This window comes from Oncorhynchus mykiss, chromosome 1, assembly GCF_013265735.2.
Source record: "Oncorhynchus mykiss isolate Arlee chromosome 1, USDA_OmykA_1.1, whole genome shotgun sequence".
Taxonomy (NCBI): Eukaryota; Metazoa; Chordata; class Actinopteri; order Salmoniformes; family Salmonidae; genus Oncorhynchus; species Oncorhynchus mykiss.
In genome coordinates, this window is record NC_048565.1 from 74,003,330 (window position 1) to 74,025,378 (window position 22,049).

The 22,049-nt window shown below is 40.4% G+C and overlaps 2 protein-coding genes across 4 annotated transcripts in view; one reads left to right on the forward strand and one right to left on the reverse strand.

The window, feature by feature from the left end:
- LOC110529121 (VPS10 domain-containing receptor SorCS3) overlaps positions 1–4,775 on the forward strand; it is a 55,415-nt gene extending 50,640 nt beyond the window's left edge. For all 3 annotated transcript variants that reach the window (XR_005052843.1, XM_021611265.2, XM_021611270.2), the window contains exon 27: positions 4,181–4,775. Coding sequence is in view for 2 of the 3 variants with exons in the window: in XM_021611265.2 (XP_021466940.2) it covers positions 4,181–4,245 (65 nt within the window). In the remaining variant the exon portion in view is untranslated. The remainder of the gene's footprint in view (positions 1–4,180) is intronic.
- A 3,886-nt stretch (positions 4,776–8,661) lies between these two features.
- Positions 8,662–22,049, reverse strand: part of LOC110529136 (VPS10 domain-containing receptor SorCS1) — a 50,318-nt gene continuing 36,930 nt past the window's right edge. The window contains exons 17-27 of the mRNA XM_021611274.2: positions 20,409–20,522; positions 20,102–20,273; positions 17,758–17,944; positions 17,445–17,578; positions 17,141–17,264; positions 16,541–16,653; positions 15,643–15,777; positions 13,870–13,969; positions 12,709–12,817; positions 11,444–11,598; positions 8,662–10,653 (exon numbers count right to left, since the gene is read on the reverse strand). Of these exons, the coding sequence (XP_021466949.2) occupies positions 10,595–10,653; positions 11,444–11,598; positions 12,709–12,817; positions 13,870–13,969; positions 15,643–15,777; positions 16,541–16,653; positions 17,141–17,264; positions 17,445–17,578; positions 17,758–17,944; positions 20,102–20,273; positions 20,409–20,522 (1,402 nt within the window). The 3' untranslated portion in view covers positions 8,662–10,594. The remainder of the gene's footprint in view (positions 10,654–11,443; positions 11,599–12,708; positions 12,818–13,869; positions 13,970–15,642; positions 15,778–16,540; positions 16,654–17,140; positions 17,265–17,444; positions 17,579–17,757; positions 17,945–20,101; positions 20,274–20,408; positions 20,523–22,049) is intronic.

The following is a 22,049-nucleotide window of genomic DNA, read 5'->3' on the forward strand; positions in this document are numbered from 1 at the left end:
CCTCTTCCTCAGTTGTGCACTGGGGCCTCCCACTCCTCTTTCTATTCTGGTTAGAGTCAGTTTGCGCTGTTCTGTGAAGGGAGTAGTACACAGCGTTGTACGAGATATTCCGTTTCTTGGCAATTTCTCGCATGGAATAGCCTTCATTTCTCAGAACAGGAATAGGCTGACGAGTTTCAGAACCAGGTCTTTGTCTCTGGCCATTTTGAGCCTGTAATCAAACCCACAAATGCTGATGCTCCAGATACTCAACTAGTCTAAAGAAGGCCAGTTTTATTGCTTATTTAAACAGAACAATAGTTTTCAGCTGTGCTAACATAATTGCAAAAGGGTTTTCTAATGATCAATTAGCCGTTTAAAATGATAAACTTTGATTAGCTAACACGACGTGCCATTGGAACAGAGGTGTGATGGTTGCAGATAATTGGCCTCTGTGCGCCTATGTAGATATTGTAAGGCGTGCGTACTGGTGGTAGAGAAGTCAGGCACAGGAGAGAAAAGACAGTGTTTTAACGGCGCAGTTTTTAATGATAAAAATTACAGTGAACAAAACAATATATATACAATGGGACAAAACCCCAGACATAACGTGCACAAGCACTTAAAATAAACTGTCACGGTTTTCTAGGTGTGAAGGAGAGTCGGACCAAAATGCAGCGTGGCTATTGCGATCCATGTTTATTTAACAACGTAAACACGAATCAATACAAAAACAATAAACGTAATGTGAAAACCGAAACAGCCTAAACTGGTGCAAACTGACACAGAGGACACAAAGGACACTAAGGACAATCACCCACAAAACCCAACACCAAACAGGCTACCTAAATATGGTTCCCAATCAGAGACAATGACAAACACCTGCCTCTGATTGAGAACCATATCAGGCCAAACATAGAACTAGACAAACTAGACATGAAACATAGAATGCCCACTCAGCTCACACCCTGACCAACCAAAACATAGAAATATACAAAGTAAACTATGGACAGGGTGTGACAGTACGCCCCCCCCCCCCTCACCCCCCCCCCCACCCCCCACCCCCCCCCACCCCCCCCCCCACCTTAGTCTTCCCCCACCTTATCCTCTTCCGTGGCCTCCTCACCATGGCAACTCTTCTCAATGGACAGAGGGACGGCAGCTCGGGACAGAGGGGCGGCAGCTCCTGGCTGACTGGCGACCCCTGGCTGACTGGCAGATCTGGAAGAGTCTGGTCGACTGGCAGATCTGGAAGAGTCTGGTCGACTGGCAGATCTGGAAGAGTCTGGTCGACTGGCAGATCTGGAAGAGTCTGGTCGACTGGCAGATCTGGAAGAGTCTGGTCGACTGGCAGATCTGGAAGAGTCTGGTCGACTGGCAGATCTGGAAGAGTCTGGTTGACTGGCAGATCTGGGTCCTTTACCGTCCAAATCGTCCTCCCAAGTCCATTTCTCCAAGTAATGCAGCCTCTCCCACTGCTGCTGCTGCTCCTGCCTCTGTTCCTTCTCCTGCTGCTGCTGCCTGTTGACACGCCGCTTGGTCCAGTTGTGGTGGGTGATTCTGTCACGGTTTTCTAGGTGTGAAGGAGAGTCGGACCAAAATGCAGCGGACCACACACCACCGGCCTGAGGAGAGACACATGGAAAGAGGGGTTAATACGGTAATCGGGGGGAAGCTGTAACCTATAACAAACCTTGTTCACTCTCCTCAGGACTTTAAATGGCCCCACAAACCGCGGACCCAGCTTTCGGAAGGGCAGATTTCGGGTCGAGAGCCAGACCCGGTCGCCCGTTGCGAACACCGGGGCCTCACTGCGGTGGCGGTCTGCGTTCTCCATTTGACGCAGCATGGCCCGCTGAAGGTGAACACGGACAGCTTCCCATGTCTTCTCCGCGCGCCTAAACCAGTCGTCCACCGCAGGAGCCTCGGTCCGACTCTGATGCCAAGGTTCCAGAACCGGCTGGTACCCCAGTACGCACTGGAAGGGAGAGAGGTTAGTGGAGGAATGGCGAAGCGAGTTCTGTGCGGTGTGTGGGAAGACAAGACAAAACAAATGGAAAATTAAAGGTGGATCGGCGATGGCTATAAGACCGGTGACGTCGACTGCCGAACTTTGCCCGAACAAGGAGAGGGACTGACTTCGGAGGAGGTCATGACAGATATTCCATTAAAAATCCCCCGTTTCCAGCTACAATAGTAATTTACAACATATTTTTATAAGAAACAATGTGTTGAAAATCCCAAATTGTTTGCATAGTCAACTTACACACAGCTCTGACACACACACTTATCCCACCAGACATGCCACCTGGGGACTTATCATAGTCCCCAAAACCAGACCAAATTCAAGAAAACGTTCAGTATTATATAGAGCCCTTATTGCATGGAACTTCATTCCATCTCATATCGCTCAAATAAACTCAAACCTGGTTTCAAAAAACAGATAAAGCAGCACCTCGTGGCACAACGCCTCTCCCCTTTTTGACCTAGATTGTTTGTGTGTATGCATTGATATGTAGGCTACGTGTGCCTTTTAAAAATGTATGTAGTTCTGTCCTTGAGGTGTTCATGTTTTATGATGTTCTGTGTTATGTCATTATGTATTATGTTTCATATTTTGTGTTGGACCCCAGGATGAGTAGCTGCTGCATTTGCAACAGCTAATGGGGATCCTAATAAAATACCAAGTCTACACTGTATTTCTGATCAATTTGATGTTATTTTAATGGACAACAATTTTGCTTTACTTTCAAAAACAAAGACATTTCTCAGTGACCCAAACTTTTGAACGGTAGTGTATGTTGATTTGTTTGGCACTTTTTTGGTTACTACATGATTCCATATGTGTTATTTCATACGTTTGATGTCTTCACTATTATTTTACAATGTGGAAAATAGTACAAATAAAGAAAAACCCCAGAATGAGTAGATGTGTCCAAACTTTTGACTGGTACTGTATGTAAATCAGCTGTCCACACAACGTACAGAGCAGAAGACACATTTCCATCATGCTATGTAACATATGGACAATAAAGTTGTATTGTAAAATGCCGTAATATACATCAAGCTCGTTCGGACCCAGTCAAGCACGCATTTTTATCAATTAATCACGCTAAATGCATTGGGTAAAACAAAAAGTATAATTGAAACATTGTAATATGTTTTCATCTTTGCTTGGACAGCAAGTTAAAAAGCCCTAATTAGCTAGTTAGCTAACTCACACATTTTCAAAGAAATGGCTAATGCATCAAGCAAGCTGCAATAAAAACCACAGTGAAGCACTCTCTAGAAATCCGTTTTACCTTATATTCTATCAGAATTCGCATTGTTTTGTGTGAAAAAATGCACATTTTAAAGTGGCCTTTTATTGTCCCCCAGCGCAAGGTACACCTATGTAACAATCATGCTGTTTAATCAGCTTCTTGATATGCCACACCTGTCAGGTGGATGGATTATCTAGGCAAAGGAGAAATGCTCACTAACAGGGATGTAAACAAATTTGTGCACAGAATGTGAGAGAAATAAGCTTTTTGCAATAAGAATTTCTGGAATTTGTGTCAGATATTATGAGTTCTGTGAGAATTATGGATTGCAATGGCAAGCATTGTGTCAATCTCAAGTGTCATGAAGGCATTATCATAAGCCACTACAAGATACAGAAAGATTTACGGTATAGGCCTACTTTCCAGTTCAATCTGCACCATAAGCTCCTGTAAGCATGAAGCAGAAAGGTTGACATAAGGAAACCATTTTGGGTTGTTAAAGCAGGGGACTGCTAACTGTTTTTGACAATTGCGGCACTGCAGTGGTCCTGATAGACATTTGGGCTGGAGGCTTTTTGGGAGGTCAGCACTTTGGCCAATCTTCATCTCACAGCAGGTCTCTCCTCCAGCAGACCTTAGTGATCTGAGACAGATTGATTTCTCTTCTGTTGCCTTCCAACTTTTTATTTTCAATTGGCAGAGCAATACAGGAAATGTTATTTGTACCATTAGATTCAATGAATTGACCACCTATTGTCTGTCTGCTAAGATTCCATGATTACTCTGATGCCTGGAGTGGTTCCTATCTATGCTAGTTTAGTTGGTAGTTGACACAAAGATCCACAAAATGCTGCCAACATCAAAACATTGGTGACAATAGGGTCTTTGGGGGCACTATTCATAATAATTATACTTTGATTTCTGTATTCTATCACCAGGAGAATATGGAAGAAATGGGGAGAGAGTGATCACAAGAGAATTTCCTACTTGTACTAATGTCTAAGAAATTTGATTATGAGTACTGTAAGTACAGATTGTGGTGTTTCAATGTGCCATTTTAAAAAAATCTTTGTTTTCACCATTTACTTTGGTCGCTGAGAACTGCTACTAAATATGTATTTCACAAGACTTTAGAAATCTACTATATAGCAGGAGAATATATTATTTTGTGTATATACATTATTTCAGTATTGAAGAATTGTAATTTGACATCTATGGATGTTGTATTAGGCATTAGAAAAATGCCATTGTTGAAAAGAATATATTGTGTTCTTAAGTGCCAGATTGCATTGCTAATGAATTATTTAGCTCAACATGATTATCTCACGGATGTTCTCTTGATAATGACAACTGCATCTATTGTTCTATTGCACAGGGGAGGTGGAATGTAGGTAATAAGACAAAAGGCATACTATACTGAACAAAAATGTAAATGCAACACGCAACAGTTTCAAACCAAATGTTATTTGTCACATGCGCCAAATACAACAGGTGACATGCTTACTTACAAGCCCTTAACCAATAATGCAGTTCAATAAATTACGGTACTTATAAGGAATTACAGTTCACATAAGGAGTTACAGTTCATGTAAGGAAATCAGTCAATTGAACATAATTAATTAGGCCCTAATATGTGGATTTCACATGACTGCAGCCATGGGTGGGCCTGGGAGGGCACAGGCCGACCCACTTGGCAGCCAGGCCCACCCACTGGGGAGCCAGGCCCAGCCCATCAGAATTAGTTTTCCCCCACAAAAGGGCTTTATTCCAGACACTTCTCACCACAGATTAAGATGCCGGATGTGGAGGTCCTGTGCTGGCGTGGTTACAGGTGGTCTGCAGATGTGAGGCCGGTTGGACAGACTGCCAAATTCTCTAAACAATGTTGGCGGCAGCTTATGGTAGAGAAATGAACATTAAATTCTCTGGCAACAGCTCTGGTAGACATCCCTGCAGTCCGCGTGCCAATTGCACGCTTCCTTTAAAACTTGAGCCTGTGGCATTGTTTTGTGTGAAATACTGCACATTTTAAAGTGGCCTTTTATTGTCCCCAGCACAAGGTGCACCTACGTAACAATCATGCTGTTTAATCGGCTTCTTGATATGCCACACCTGTCAGGTGGATTGATTACCTCGGCAAAGGAGAAATGCTCACTAACAGGAATATAAACAAATTTGTGCACAGAATGTGAGAGAAAAAAAGCTTTTTGTGCATATGGAACATTTCTGGGATCTTTTATTTCAGCCCATGAAACATGGGACCAAAACTTTATATGTTGTGTTTATATTTTTGTTCAGTGTACAAATCAGTGTGGCTGCTTGCTAAACAATCTCCGGACTACAGTTGAGGCTGTTAGGAAGTGTACAGGTCGATACAAAACATGTGGGCCTACATTTTTTCTTAAACTGACCATTCAAAAAGCTTGGTACATTGAACAGAGTTTGTATTATTTATTAGCCTACTGCTCATTTCACAATAAGTACAATAATATTGTTCACCTTTTCTAGCATGTCATCATTCACTTTTTAGCCGTAACATGTAAGATAATACGAAGAAGTAAGCAAGTGTTGATCATGGTGATTTTAAGATTAGTCAAACTATTAAACTGTTTCTAAAACATTTGTCTGATGGTCTTGTTGAACATGTAGCAAACGTTGCTGTAGAGCATGAGCTGTACTGTATTGTTCATTTTGTTAGCTGAGCTAATATATTAGTTTTTACTTCACATTTCTTACTGTAAACAAAATACAATTTTCAAATTGTTCAAAATAAATGTATTTTTCTATGAAAGTATGTTGTTGTTTTTTGTGTGTGTTTTTTTTTTTTTACATATATTGATGGAGATGAAAACAAATATTTAAAGGAAACTAACCTTAAGTTCCAAGCTTTACGTTCTCCATAAGCACGGATTCTGAGAATCAAGTGTCTGGGTTCGCAAGACTTTTAACGAAACCAGCATAATTATCATGACCAATGCTTCATGTTATTCACCATGGTTCGGGGATAGTCTACCTTGTAATAACTATTTGCCATTAAATAATGTATGCATGTTGTCTGTCTGTACTGTCATGGGGACAGCCTCTAACACAAACACCCCCCAGCTTCCTGAATCTTTGTTTCACTATCACCCCCAAAGGTATTGCAGAGTGAATCCTGGCTGGAACACATATTCCTTATATCTGCCAACTAAGGCTAGACATGCACACACGCACATGGACATGGACACACACACACAAACACTTCCTTGTTATTCATCATAGGCCCTGAAGTTATCGCTTTTTTCCAGAAGTATGATAAGTTTGTGTGAGATTTCATTCCCCTGACATTGAAGTAATATTTGGCTCTGAACCAGTGCATTTTTTTCTCTCCACCCACCCCGTCTCTATTTCTCTCTCTTTACTTTTTTTGTGTCAATATTTCAACACCATGATGTCAGTCACCAACCTGCATCCTTGCCAAACAGCTCCATGACCCTGGGTGTCTCACTCTACCTCAGTTTCTCATTCCAAATTATTGGCACTGCATTCCTGTAGCAGGGACAGATACTATAATGCAGTACTCAATGAAAGGAAACACGCTCGTCAATTTTACACTGGGTCTAACAATATTGCTGCAAGCTATTGTTGTGGGATATTTTCATTCAAGGCGCTATTCCACTTATGGAAATCCTGCTTGACTATGTGTTGATATCCTGGAGAGGGGATAATTAATTTGTTGAGCAGCGAGGAAAATGTGAAACTAGTCCATTAGATACACTCCAGGCTTCATTGTCCTCCCAGTCGGCCCCCAAGTATATGCAAATGAAACCTTAGAACACATTGTATGCTAAATAACACTTGTTACAGTTAAAAACCAAACTGTGGATGGTTATCTTAAAGATCCTTATCATGAGCTAATCCCAGTCCGTTTTCTCCAAGATCAGTTCTCCTCCTACTCATCTTAATAAGATCTCAGATCTACTGTAACTAACTCAGGTTTATCAGCATCTAAATCAAACTGTTATACAATCAACTGTTAGGGGCAGTTGGAATAATTACTTTCATGAACTAATCAAACAGAATGTCTATAGAAATAGGTCCGCCTCTCGCTAAATAGTAGAAAGCAGATTATTCAGTCAAAGTTCCTATTGGTCCTAGACTATAGCCACATCTTTATGAATGCAGCTGACACTTCATTAAAGCCGTTAGATGCGCACTGCTCTTTATTACAGTTTTAGTTCTCATCACTGCATTCTCTACCAGAGAGTTGGTTGGCCCTCTTTGACGTCACGTAAATTGATGCATTGCTATGTTTTAATTTATAAAACCCTTTTGTACCACTATACAAAATGTACCTCTATACAGAACATCATTACTAAACTTTACACATATGAGTTACCACACCCGGTCTCAGGGATGCCTAACTCTGGAAAATCCTTTGGTCTCTACTGAGTTAGGTAAATCAGCTTTAAGTTTTCTTGCACGTTATTTGTGTGACAGTCTTCAAAATGTTCTTAAATGTGATGATCTGGTCTCTTTAGGGCAAGTTTAGAAAGCTGATTGGATCTTATTACTGATGAACGTGTTTGTTTTTTGTGACCGTGTTTTTCTTCCAGCTTACATTTAGTATTTATATTGATGTGTGCATTTTCTGTAAAAGGGACCTCGGTCTCACTATGACTCCCTGATAAAATTAGGTTTAAACAAAAACAAATAAAAATATAGTTGCAGATAATCTTGAACCAAAAAAGATCATGTTCATTATGTTTGACCCTCTAGATCTTAATATTGCCAGTATTTTTGACATGTATTCTTTCAACTCACATTGTCTGGTATGGAAGGATATCACCCAAAAAGACATCTGAATTGATGAACCGTAAGTTCCGTTTATACTTGATTCTAACATGTGTCCTTTGTCCTGATATTGTCCACATTCTGATTGTGCCCACATTTTTAAATAGGTGTAGTTGATTAAAAGAAGCATTGTGATCTGATTGTGATCAGATCTTCCTGACCACCTCCGGAGGTAGTCTAAAATGCATTGTGTCTGAATATCTTTCAAGTGTAGACGGATATTGACTGTGAAATCATCACTATCCCATCCCCTAAAGTCCTTGACAGGTGACACCATTGACTTATGGAATATATATGTGTCCTACAATAAGTAAATATAATTTTGAAAGAATATCTGTTAAATAATTTGCATACAGGGACAGACCAGGATATCTGGTCGCAATAGGTACACAGTGAATGTCTACAAGACACATTTTACTACCATGTGTAAATGCAATGGCGCAGCGGTCTAAGGCACTGCATCTCAGTGCTTGAGGTGTCACTACAGACACCTTGGTTCGATTCCAGGCTGTATCACAACCGCCTGTGATTAGGAGTCCCATAGGGCGGCACACAATTGGTCCAATGTTGTCCGGGTTTGGCCAGCGCAGGCCGTCATTGTAAATAAGATTTTGTTCTTAACTGACTTGCCTAGTTAAATAAAGGTTACAAAATGGCTACAATAAGGGCACAATCAGAATGTGGATAAGATCAGGAAAAGGGACATATGTTAGCACCAGGTATAAACGGACCTACTGTAGCTATAGCCTGTTTGCAAATGGAAAGTACTTTTACATTTCTCCAAATACAGATTAGCTGTAACTCTATGTGAAGTGAAAAACAAATACCATGAAAACAAATATGTACAGTTTTCTTGCACAGTATGCGTAACAAAGTGTTGTTTTAGAAATACCAAGCTATGAATAAAAACGGAATTGCTGATGTATGGTTTGAGTTGTTGAGTTCATTTATGTGTTAGTCTGTATTGAAGGAGTGTGGCGGCAAGTGGATAGCTTCTAGTTAATTTGTCTAACTGACATGTTATGCTGACAATACATTAAAAGAGAGTTTGATTCAGAACTTCTGTGCCTCTCTCAAAGAGACAGCCAACCAACCGAAAACTGTCAGTCATCTCAGGCTAGCAGACTGTCGACAAGAAGGAATATTCTTCCATTTCTCAGTCCCAATTTGGAAAACGAGGAGATTGGAAGTGAATCTTTTCCCTACGCTTTGCCCAAGTAAAGAAGTTCCGATGGCAACGTGTGCAACAATACTGTAAGTTGAGTGGTAGCATCCAGAGTTAATACCATGACACATATCTAGTGTGAGAATAAACGTAAAGAAAAAAGCATGCAGATACTGTATGTCCCTTTCTTATGTGCAAAACCTCTTCAGAGGTTCATGTCTTGACAGACATGAAGTCTGCATGGTAAGTCGTGAACTATAACCTTCTCATGCAAGCCCCTGGGGTCTACCAGTTTCTTTCTGCAAGGACTGCACTCCAATTTCAGTGTGCCCTCAACTTCTGATTCAGGCAGAATCCAGCAGAGCCAAGCCACTGAGCACAGACTTTCAGTTCAACGTCTAGTTTGGATTTACATTTGGTTGAGTTGTCAACTAACATGCATTCAACGAGAAATCAACAACAAATGACACCATATCATTGGATTTAGGTTCAAAGTTGGGTGAAATGCCCTTACGTTGGTGACCATTTGCAAATCCAATCAGTTTTCCATGTTGATTCAATGTCATCACAATTTGAGTTGAAATTACGTGGAAACAGCGTTGATTCAATCCGTTTTTGCCCAGTGGGAAAGATCTCGTCTGATATTGATATGTACTAAGTGAAAAGTTCCATCCTCTTACAACCAGCAGATAAAACATAGGTTCTGTCATAACGTTGTCATAAGAATAGCATAACACAGTCAATATGACAGGTCTCAGGTCACTGATTGAACTAGCGCATGCCTTATGGGCTGAAACCAAATTTGAGAAACAAGTGCAGAGTTTTGTGCATGAATCTCAAGTTAGAACTCAGGCCAATGTGATAAAACCAAACATTCAGACATTTCTTTCACATCTCATTCAAATACAGCATTTCCATGTAGTTAGTCACTAAGTACACTTCACTTACATATCCTCCACACACCTACCACTAGAGTTGAACTATAAATGGAACACTCAAATTAAATAGATTACTGTACATTACTGTTTTATGTCTTGAGATCATATACACAACTGTAACCATCTGAGTCAAATCATCTTTAGTTCAGCAATTCTGTATTTACACAATTCCCATAAACAACTTCAATGTTCTTGCAAAAATACAAGTAATTCGATCAAAAATTTCCTTTTTCAAGACGCATGTAAAAATCTGTACAGTCCCCCTCCCCCCCAGAGTACAGGCAAAATAGTGTAAGCTGGTCTGTCCATGCATGGGTAGAAAACACCCGAGACCATCCATTGGTTCCATGACTTCAGAGTTTGCTGGAAGTAACTGCCAAAAAGATGTATTACAAGTCGTCTGTAGACTCGGAGAATTAAAACACATGGGGAGTTTCATCAGAGAGTTTGATGTCTGTGAGAGATGGCAGGTATCCTGCCAGAGAGATAGTGACACAAGAGACAGAGCAGAAATGATATATCAGCATTAGCACACTAGCATATCTATTTTAGCATGCAAGCATATCCATCTTCGATGCCAACAAATCTTGCTTGACAATGGAAAGGAGTATATCAACCACTAGAGCTCTACAGAGTCGCTTATCACAGCACTGCTACATTATTCAGGACACTAATTTATTCATAAACACAAAAATAACTGCTGTACACAATTCAATTTAATGAGGTGTATTGGCATGGTAAGGCGGTCTTACAGTACCAATGCAAACCTATGGGAACGTATCAACTTAAATTATGAACATTTTCATTTCAATGAATTGATTTGATCTACCTGTGAACTTATATTTTTTTAAATCAGCCAAGCATTAAAAGGATAGTGCAACATGTTGGCAATTAAGGCCTTGTTTCTACTTCCCCAGAGTCAGATGAACTCATGGATACCATTGGTATGTCTCTGCGTGCAGTTTGAAAGAAGTTGAAGGTCATTTCTGGTATCATGTTAGCTGTTAGCAATGGCTCCAGAAACTACCTTCAACTGACTTCAAACTCTAAGCAGAGATATAACAATGGTATCTATGAGTTCAGCTGACTCTGTGTAAGTAGAAAAAAGGGCTTGATTGCCAAAATGTCGCACTATTCCTTTAATAGAGCAGTACACCACTATAGAAAAGGTCAAATATGTGAATTTATAGCAATATCTCATCAATAAGGCATGAGTTATTCTTGATGACTTATCAGTAATTGCCCTTTTATGAAGGATACCTTACCTATGCCACGTGCATCTGGCCCTGTGTCCAAGTGCTCCAAAGAGGTCACCATGTCTCCCTCAGGATTTGGGACAGCTATGGACGCCACCGTAGGGATCACTTCCTGTTGTTTCTCTGACCTCTCCTCTGTGTATATGTTGATGCCAGGGATCTTCCTATAGGAAATATACATAGTACAAAAGAGTTAAGAGGAACAGCAAAGGAATAGTAAATACATCGTTTTCTGCTTATTCCCTTCTGTAATATATCTCATAAAATAGACTGTATTTACCACCAATGAGGGAAAATGGAGTAACACTGTTTAATTTTCCTGTTTAATTTTCTAATAATTCTGGGTTTCATGGGGCAGTTACAGTACCTTTTCATTGTGGTGATAAATGTTAAACTATGAACTACTCTCATTATGTCTTGAAAAGTGACAGATTCACACACTTAACACTTTTAGTAGTAATCATTTTAAAGCTGCAATATTGAACTTTTTGGGCTACCCGACCAAATTCTCATAGTTACATAATGAGTTATAGATCTGTCATTGTCAATGAAAGCAAGTCTAAGAAGCTGGAGATCTGTTCTATGTGCGCTATTTCTATGCCTCCCGTTCTTAAGTTTTGTTTTTGTGTCTTTTACTTGTGGTTTTGTACACCAGCTTCAAACCATTTTTGTTATGGAAAATATATATTCACAGCGGTTTAGATGGCACCATGACTTGTTTTGTCACATAAATTGAAATTAGGCAAGCTATTCGAATTTTAGGAAATGGCGGTGCGATTTCTGCATAATGCACCTTTACCTTGTGGGAGAGTGTGGTCTTTTGCAATGTAATGGAAGCAGAGGATACTATCCATTTCATATGGCATTGTATGTTGTCTCAGGTCTTAACTTTTCAACCATTGCTGCCATTCTGTTGAATGCCTCACTGGCTCTCTTTAGCATTTCAGAAAGGTCAACTTTCACATTGTCAGATAGATTAATATTGATAAACTGCAGAATACTGACACCCATTCAGAACTTAGAGAATTGATTAAACTGTAATTCCCAGGAATATTCAAGAGGATAGGAAAGAGAAGAGGGGCTTCGAAGAAGTTCAATTGTTAGGATTACCCTAAAGATAGTTAATTATATTTTGGCTCATTTTAGCTATTGGATTTGAGTAGTAAGATGTACAGATTAATTTTCTTAATGATTGGTGTGTGAGAATGGCCTGAATGAACAATATCACTCTCATTTGAATCAGCTTCATTAAAATGAAGTCCGGGATACTTTACCTTTTGAACTTGAAGATAACGAAAACTGCCAAACCCACAAATACTACAGACACTAGCATAATGACTGCAGCACCATTGTGCCCACTCTCACTGGTGTCCACGAGAGGAGCTTGGAAAAGAATAAAGGAGAAAAAAGGATATAGACATCAGACAAAGAGAGACATACATCTTTTAGTCTTTTACTTCTGGCATCAAACTCCCAGGTGCTGTGAGGCTTTTTACCAGGGGTGATATCTGGTCCAAGTTTTTGACATTTTCACCACCATAGTGTAACTGAATTTGACCTTAATGATCAAAACAACATGAGTTATGTCTTTCTTATATCGTTCTCATGAAGATGTTGTGGCACTAGACTTCTCTGGGATGCTGGTTCAAATCCCAGGTGCAATATCCTGCTGTTTTGGCCTTAAAGATGCAAGCACTTAAAGATGCAGGATGTTAAGTTCTCATGATTTCGTAACATATCGTACGAATTAGAATTCGTAACATATCATATGAATTAGAATTCGTAACATATCTTACAAATTGCAAAAAATAAATAAATGTAATTTTTTTGTGTGAAAATTTGTAACATATCATACAGATGACGTAATACACAATTGTGTACAATTTTCAGGGACCCATTTTGGCTCGTGAGCACTACTTTCAAAACTACTGGCTGAAATTATACAAAACCTTTGGAGCATCACATGAAAGGGATACTTCAGGATTTTGGCAATGAGGTCTTTTATCTACTTCCCCAGAGTCAGATGAACTCTTGGATACCATTTGTATATCTACTAGCATGCTAGCACAGAGGGTTCATTTGACTCTGGTGAAGTAGATAATGGGCCTCATTGCCAAAATCCTGAAGTATCCCTTTAACTTAAAGATTTGCTCAGGTGTATTGCTCTTTGGCTGACCCTGTGCTAACAACCTCTCAAGTATGTGTGTGTGTGTGCGTGTGTTGTCCTGGGGGTGTTGAGACTGTTTCAACAAATATGAATACCTACTGAATATTCTACTATTTTATTCTACTACATTGCATCATTCCAAAATGGCCAACATCCATAACTCTTCATTCTAATTACATAGTAGTACTGTAGGTAGGACCTTATATCTGTAACTGTCCTATAACCAGACATCAGACTATACTGTGGACACAGCAGCAGACTGGCTGACCTGGAGACAGTCGTGTGGGGTAAACGTTAACCTGAACCCCGGGCCGCAGAGTAAACTGGATGAGGTCTTGGTTCAGGGCACTTAGCAGGACCTGAGAAAGCTGTGGAGGAATAAAACACAGCTCTGGTTACCAGCACCATTTCACACTCATCAATATGTAAACTTCAGTCATGAATTGTAAATACTGCTTCGTTTTAAAGAAGGGCATGTGCTGATATGACATGGAAAGGCCTACTGTAATTCAATTCCTGTCGAAAGGCTGACCAACCAATAATAGCAATTGAAATCTTATCAGGACAAATTACCTTATGAGGCAAGAGTGAGTGACATTTGAAAAGTGTATACTGTACAGTATGTCGCTTTTCCAATTCTTTTTTTGTTTTGGATGTTTTTTCTGATTAATAATATGGTAGGCCACTATAAAATAAGTAACCTTCTCCTCCTTTTCTTTCCAATACTCTATGATTTCCCCTGCTTTTCACACCTAGATGAAGCAGTCATTTAACAAGAGACCAGAAAGCCTTCCCAAAGCCCATTTGAGTCCTTAGCCATGGCTCACTTATTCCATCTCGTTCTTTCTAAACTCTTCCCATTGGTTAAAATTAGACTGCTCTACTCTGTATGAATAATTACTTTTTATTCTAGTGGCATATCAGGGTCAGTAAATCTATTACACATTTTAATAAGCTGCACCAGACATCCCGCAAGCACTCATGCACACACGCATGGGCACACAAACATGCGCACACACCCCATGCCACTCACGACACAGGAAGACGTGCAACAGTGAACTAAGATGTATTACCCCATTGTCTGTAAGGTCTTGCCAGGTAATCAGACAGGCTGTAGATAAATACATCCCCCTAATTCCCAACTCAGGGTGCCCCACCACTAGTATCCTCTCTACGTGTGTCCTACTACATGATGCATCATTGTTAAATACCTATTATCTCAGTTTAAGGCTAACTGATCCACTGGAATTGTGTTTACTTGTTGCAACATATGCAAATATGTCTTATGCAAATACGTGCATCTGGGATTGTAACAGATGATGCAGAATAAAAGTGTCTGATGACGGACGGAAATGGATATCCATTTTACTATAAGCTTGAGCTGCTGAAATGCGGATGAAAACGTGGTGTGTTTTATCAGTTCTATAGAATGCCAAGGATTAAAGAGCTGTTAAACAATTAGAGCGCAGTGCCAACATCTTAGTCATTCTATTCAATGTGGTTCTTTTCGAAACAAACCCTTCGATATTGGAGTGAATGGTGAAGTATAGTATGTATTAGAACTATCCACTTCTCATGGTTAGAATTGAGTTATGTGAAATAAATTGTGATGACGATCACAATGCAGTATTGAGATGAATGCAGGTTTTCAAGGCTGAGGTTCTACTATTTTGATGTGAAGACATTGCCCTCTAGTGGTGGGAATGTGTTCTGACATGTCATTTTGTTGCGCTTATATTTGAATAAAATAACAGTAGGCTCCACATGCACGTGTGATTAAAGCAGCAAAGAGAGAAAAACTCATTATGAGCAAATCATGAAGCCACCATGATATGAATAATATAATCAAGAGGAAATGTGATTCTACATTGTGCTGCTAGTGATGCTGTTATTATTTGCTTGTATTGAATGTTGAGGTTGGCCTAACTTTGGCATGATTCAAGTAATGGAACTATGTAAATGAGAATAACAATAATAATAAAAAATAACTAATTCAAAAAAATGTGGATGTGTTTGACTATGAAGCCTGGTGACACATTACCTGCTCTAAATGTGTCCCTTTTCTATTCATTGTCCCCTCTGTTGGCCTTTTCTCTGGGATGATAAACAACTCTGCTGCCGTTGGCAACCCTGGGAGCACTGACACCAGAAGCTGCTCTCCATTGATCCCTGTGACCTTCAATTAAAAAGTAATTAAAAATAAATACAATTCTGGGGTCTCAGTTTCTTCTTTATTTACATAAGGTTGTGTTCTACTGTAACGCATTGCACTGCAATTAAGCATGGAAAAGGCTAAATCCACCCAGTTTTCTGCTTTAGATCTCATTTGACTAAGTACCAGTCACTGTCAAGAAATAATGCACAAATCAGCCCAAACATGCAAGTTCCATTTGACAGTCTTTGGTAAAGGGCAGGTCTTTTAAGTGCATTTGCGCTGTAACCAGAGGTCCCCTGTCACTTTCCTGGTATAAAACGTGGTAATATCTGACAAGACAAAAGGTCAAAGTGAATGTTTCCCACTGTGAGGGGTATATATAGCTCAGTGTCCGTTATGTAACCCAATGCGCTTCTTGACATCCTGCGAGAGACGAAGGGGACTGACTGGAAGCACTTTTCCTTATATGGTGTACTCTACCTGTTATTTACAATAGGCCAAATGGTTCTACATGGAACCCAATAGGTTCTACCTGGAAGCAAAAGTGTTCTACCTGCAACCAAAAAGGGTTCTTCAAAGGGTTCTCCTATGGGGACAGCCAAAAAACCCTTTAAGGTTCTAGATTTTTCAAAGAGTGTACCATTTGCTACAAAATTGTTCGCAATGCTGTTAAAATTACTTGTGAATTAATCATCAGAGATCACCAATTAGTCACTGTAATCCCAGTAATTCACTGGTAAAAAGTGCAGTAGTAGCACTGTAGAATATTTAAAGAAGGACTCACTTGGACCATGGAGTCCTTGACCACTCTACTGATGTCCTGTCTCCATTCAGCCACAGCAGGATTGAAGGCGTCCAGATTAGAGGAGAATGCTAAAACGTGTGACCGGAAATATTCTACAGGAAAATACAAGACATGTTAATTGCTAATGGATACCAGATAATAAGAAATAAACTGTTAATAGATCATAAGAGATATAAATTATTATAAACTGGGAGGTTTGAGCTCTGAATGCTGATTGGCTGACAGCTGTGGTATATCAGACCGTATACCAAGGGTAAGACAAAACATACATTTTTACTGCTCTAATTACATTGGTAACCAGTTTATAATAGCAATAAGGCACCTCGGGGGTTTGTGGTATATGGCCAATATACCACAGCTAAGGGCTGTATCCAGGCATTCTGTGTTGCGTAAGAACAGCCCTTAACTCCCTCGTGCCTTATTGCTTAATTAAACATTAAACATCTAAATTATTATAATGATCAAGTGGATGAACATCACAATCAATATTTTATATCACAGACCATTTACCACCTGGTTGTTAGAAACCTAGCTATAACACCTCAGTAATACAGAGATGAGTCATTTCAAAGACCTCACCATAGACTGCAACAGTTATTTTGTCTTGAAGGACAGTGTTGCCTGCTGACACTTGCACGGTGACAGTATGAGTTCCCTCCTTGTAGAAGGTGAAGGACATTCCTCCCACTAAAGTCACGACAGGCTTACAGACATAGAAAATGAATGCATACATTTTTAATACATTTCCATTTTAGTCATGTGTCACTATAGGTAGGTTTGTCCATACAACACACAATATTACAATTCATTCTGTAAATGAGGCGAGTAAGGTTCCGTAAATCTAAACAGTTTGAAGATATAGTGGAAATCTTGATTGACTGACCTCAGTGTGGTTGTTGAACCACCAGTAGTAGGTGACTGTTCCAACATAACGTGGCTTCAGGACTGTTGATAGATCCACTGCTTTATTCCTAACAACCACAGAGGGAGCTGAAAGCTGCACTTGCTCAAGTGTACCTACAACACCAAACAACAGCAAAAAAATGTGTTTTCTTTCATGGAATTGTAGTCGTTTCCTACTGCAGACACGTCATTTACAGAAAGATATTTTCAGGAAGAAATGCTGCAAAGAGCACCTGTACTGTAACTCTACAGCAAAGTCATTCTATCCGTCTTTCATTTTTAGTTTCACTTACAAGTAACATGCAGGTATAGTAAGACTCTCTCAGAGCCCAGGCTGTTGAGTGCCATAGCAGCCACTTGGTAAATGCCGACTTTACTGTAGGTATGTTTGACCCCATCCTCTATGGAGCTGATGTTAGCGTAGGATATGGCCGTCCCGTCTCCAAAGTCCACTGTTATACTTGTTGTGGAGCCATCACCCTACCAATGGAAATGCATGTTTATGGCGAGATACAGTGTGCATGTTTAACATAATAATTTAAATGCACTATTACAGTATATTGATTTCTATACCCTACACATATTCTACCTGTAGCAATACATTGTTATACAGACGTAGGATCTTAATTTCAGCCAGTTTGCTACAGCGGGAAAATATTCATGCAGCAACAGGAAATGTGAATTATTAGGTGGATCATAATTAATGGCCATTTTTGGGAAAATTTAGTTTGAAATTTCAAGGTGGAAATTACAATCTTCAGAAGCCTTTTTAAACCTCAAATACATTACAACTTTAAATGTCCTGCATTGCAGGAAGTTATCCTGCAACAGGCAGATCATATTAAGATCCTACATCTACAGTATGTAATAACTGTATGACAATGGCTACAAGTGTTACACAACAAACATCAAGGCTCTTAGATAAGGCCTATGAACCAACAAAATGTACAACATGATGCACTGCTGCTCATATCATTCCATTGGTAGACAAATGAGTGTAGATCAATGTGTACCTAAATGTATTTTGTGCAAATGCAAATTTGTTTACAACCCTGTTCGTGAGCATTTGTCCTTTGCCAAGATAATCCATCCACCTGACAGGTATGGCATATCAAGAAGCTGATTAAACAGCATGATCATTACACAGGTGCACCTTGTGCTGGGAACATTAAAAGGCCACTCTAAAATGTGCAGTTTTGTCACACAACACAATGACACAGATGTTTCAAGTTTTGAAGGAGCGTGCAATTGGCATGCTGACAGCAGGAATGTCCACCAGAGCTGTTGCCAGAGAATTTAATGTGCATTGCTCTACCATATGCCGCCTCCAACGTCGTTGTAGAGAATTTGGCAGTACGTTCCACCGGCCTCACTACCGCAGACCATGTGTATGGTGTCATGTGGGCGTGCAGTTTGCTGTTGTCAAAGTTGTGAACACAGTGCCCCATGGTGGATGTGGGGTTATGGTACGGGCAGGCATAAACTACGGACAACGAACACAATCACATTTTATCGATGGCAATTTGAATGCACAGAGATACCGTCACGAGATCCTGAGGCCCGTTGTCGTGCCATTCATCCGCCGCCATCACCTCATGTTTCAGCATGATAATGTACAGCCCCGTGTCGCAAACATCTGTACACAATTCCTGGAAGCAGAAAATGTCCCAGTTCTTCCATGGCCTGCATACTCGCCAGACATGTCACCCATTGAGCATGTTTGGGATGCTCTGGATCGACATGTACGACAGTGTTTACAGTTCCCGTCCAATATCCAGCAACCTCGCACAGCCATTGAAGAGGAGTGGGACAACATTCAACAGGCCACAAACAACAACCTGATCAACTCTATGCGAAGGAGACGTTTTTCGCGCTGCATGAAGCAAATGGTGGTCACACCAGACACTGACTGTTTTTCTGATCCACACCCCTACCTTTTTTGTTACGGTATCTGTGACCAACAGATGCATATCTGTATTCCCAGTCATGTGATATCCATAGGTTAGGGCCTAATTTATTTATTTCAATTGACTGACTACCATACAGTGGGGCAAAAAAAGTATTTAGTCAGCCACCAATTGTGCAAGTTCTCCCACTTAAAAATATGAGAGAGGCCTGTAATTTTCATCATAGGTACACTTCAACTATGACAGACAAAATGAGAAATATAAATACTTATTTTCCACCATAATTTGCAAATACATTTATTAAAAATCCTACAATGTGATTTTCTGGATTTTTTTAGTTGAAGTGTACCGATGATGAAAATTACAGGCCTCTCTCTTCTTTTTAAGTGGGAGAACTTGCACAATTGGTGTCTGACTAAATACTTTTTTGCCCCACTGCATATGAACTCTAACTCAGTAAAATGTTTGACATTGTTGCATGTTGCGTTTATATTTTTGTTCAGAATAGAACCTAAAAGGGTTCTTCGGCTGTCCCCATAGGAGAACCTTTGAATAACCATTTTTGGTTCCAGGTAGAAACCTTTTGGGTTCCATGTAAAAACCTGTTCTACACGGAAACCAAAAGTGTTCTCCTATGGGGAGAGCTGAAGAAGCCTCTTGGAACCTTTCTTCTATGAGTGTAGCTTTTAATAGTTTGATAAGATCTCTAAGAAATATGCCAGACCATTACCTCCTCCAGAAACACCAGGAGGGTCACGTTGTCCCCCAGGGTGGCTGTGAGTGTTCCCTCACTGGTGACCAGCTGCAGACCCCTGGGGGCCTGGTGGAGACACCTCTGCCTCCTAATGCGGTACTTCCCAAGGGTTCCCGCAGTGCAGTTATTGGACAGAGCCTTACGGTATCTACAACATACACACATACAGACATAAATAACTAGACAACTTGTACTCCCCCTTAAATACATACGAAGAAATAAAACAAGGAAATACTCTGTCTACTTTACTGAATTATGTTAAATGGAGAAGGATTTACCATACCCTGTAGTGTTTAGGAAGCTGTCTCCGGTGGTGCAGTCTCTGGACACGGAGGATGGAACAAACCAGAAGGCAGCAGTGCATCCTCCATCACTCTGCCTCTCAAAGCCAAAATCACTGTTTGGGGTGGGTGAGAAAAATCAATAAGCTACAGGTCGTGGTCAGTAATATGGATGTATAGAAAGTGAATGTCTGTTTTCAAAATTCATTTGTTTTATTTCCTTGATTTTTAACACCAATCATTACTTAGCTTGATATACTATTCTGTTTGATGTGTTCGTCATCAATATCACCATAAGAAATTAAAATGTCTATATACACTACATGAAAAAGTAAGTGGACACCTGCTCGTTAAACATCTCATTGCAAAACCATGGGCATTAACATGGAGGTCCCTCCTTTGCTGCTATAACAGCCTCCACTCTTCTGGGAAGACTCTCCACTATATGTTGGAATGTTGCCGCGGGGATATGCTTCAATTCAGCCACAAGAGCATTAGTGAGGTCGTGCACTGATGTTGGACGATTAGGCCTGGCTCGCAGTCGGCGTTCCAATTCATCCCAAGTGTGTTCGATGGGGTTGATGTCAGGGCTCTGTGCAGACCAGTCAAATTCTTCCACACTGATCTCAACAAACCATTTCTGTATGGACCTCGCTTTGTGCACGGGGGAATTGTAGTGTTCTATTGGCAACTCCAAACCCAGATTCAGATGGTGAAGCGTGACTCATCACTCCAGGGAACGTGTTTCCACTGCTCCAGAGTCCAATGGCGGCGAGCTTTACACCACTCCAGCCAACGCTTGGCATTGTGCATGGTGAACTTAGGCTTATGTGTGGCTGCTCTGCCATGGAAGCCCATTTCATGAAGCTCCCGACGAACACTTGTTGCGCTGACTTTGCTTCCAGAGGCAGTTTGGAAGTCGGTAGTGAGTGTTACAACTGAAGACAGATGATTTTTACACGCTACAGCACTCGGCGGTCCTGTTCTGTGAGCTTGTGTGGCCTACTACTTCGTGGCTGAGCCGTTGTTGCTCCACTTCACAATAACACCACTTGCAGTTGTCAGCTCTAGCAGGGCAGTACTTGATGAATTGACCTGTTGGAATGGTGGCATCCTATGACAGTGCACAAGTTGAAAGTCACTGAGTCACAGTAAGGCCATTCCACTGCCATTGTTTGTCTATGGAGATTGCATGGCTGTGTGCTCGATTTTATACACCTGTCAGCAACAGGGGTGGCTGAAATAGCCGAATCCACCAACTGTTAAACAGTATATATAGTGTATGTTTACTGGCTTTGGAACACTGTAAGAAAATGTTACATAAACAAATATCGTATACAATTGATTGATGGGCAGATGTCAGATGTCAGTGTTAGCTGGAATTAAAAGGTTTGCTCCAGTAAACAAATGACAGCATATTGATGAGTGGAGTGCAGACCCTTCATCAAGACACACAAACACACACACACATACACCACTTCAAATACTGACATTCAAGCACACTCAACATCCTGAGACCTTTCTACATGCATAAGCCTCCCCTATTTTGTGGGTGGAATGGATTCTACTTTACTGAGTATGGGCTCACTGAGACCATCATCAGGTAATGACACAGGAGGTGCATTGTTTGTATCTGAAAACCT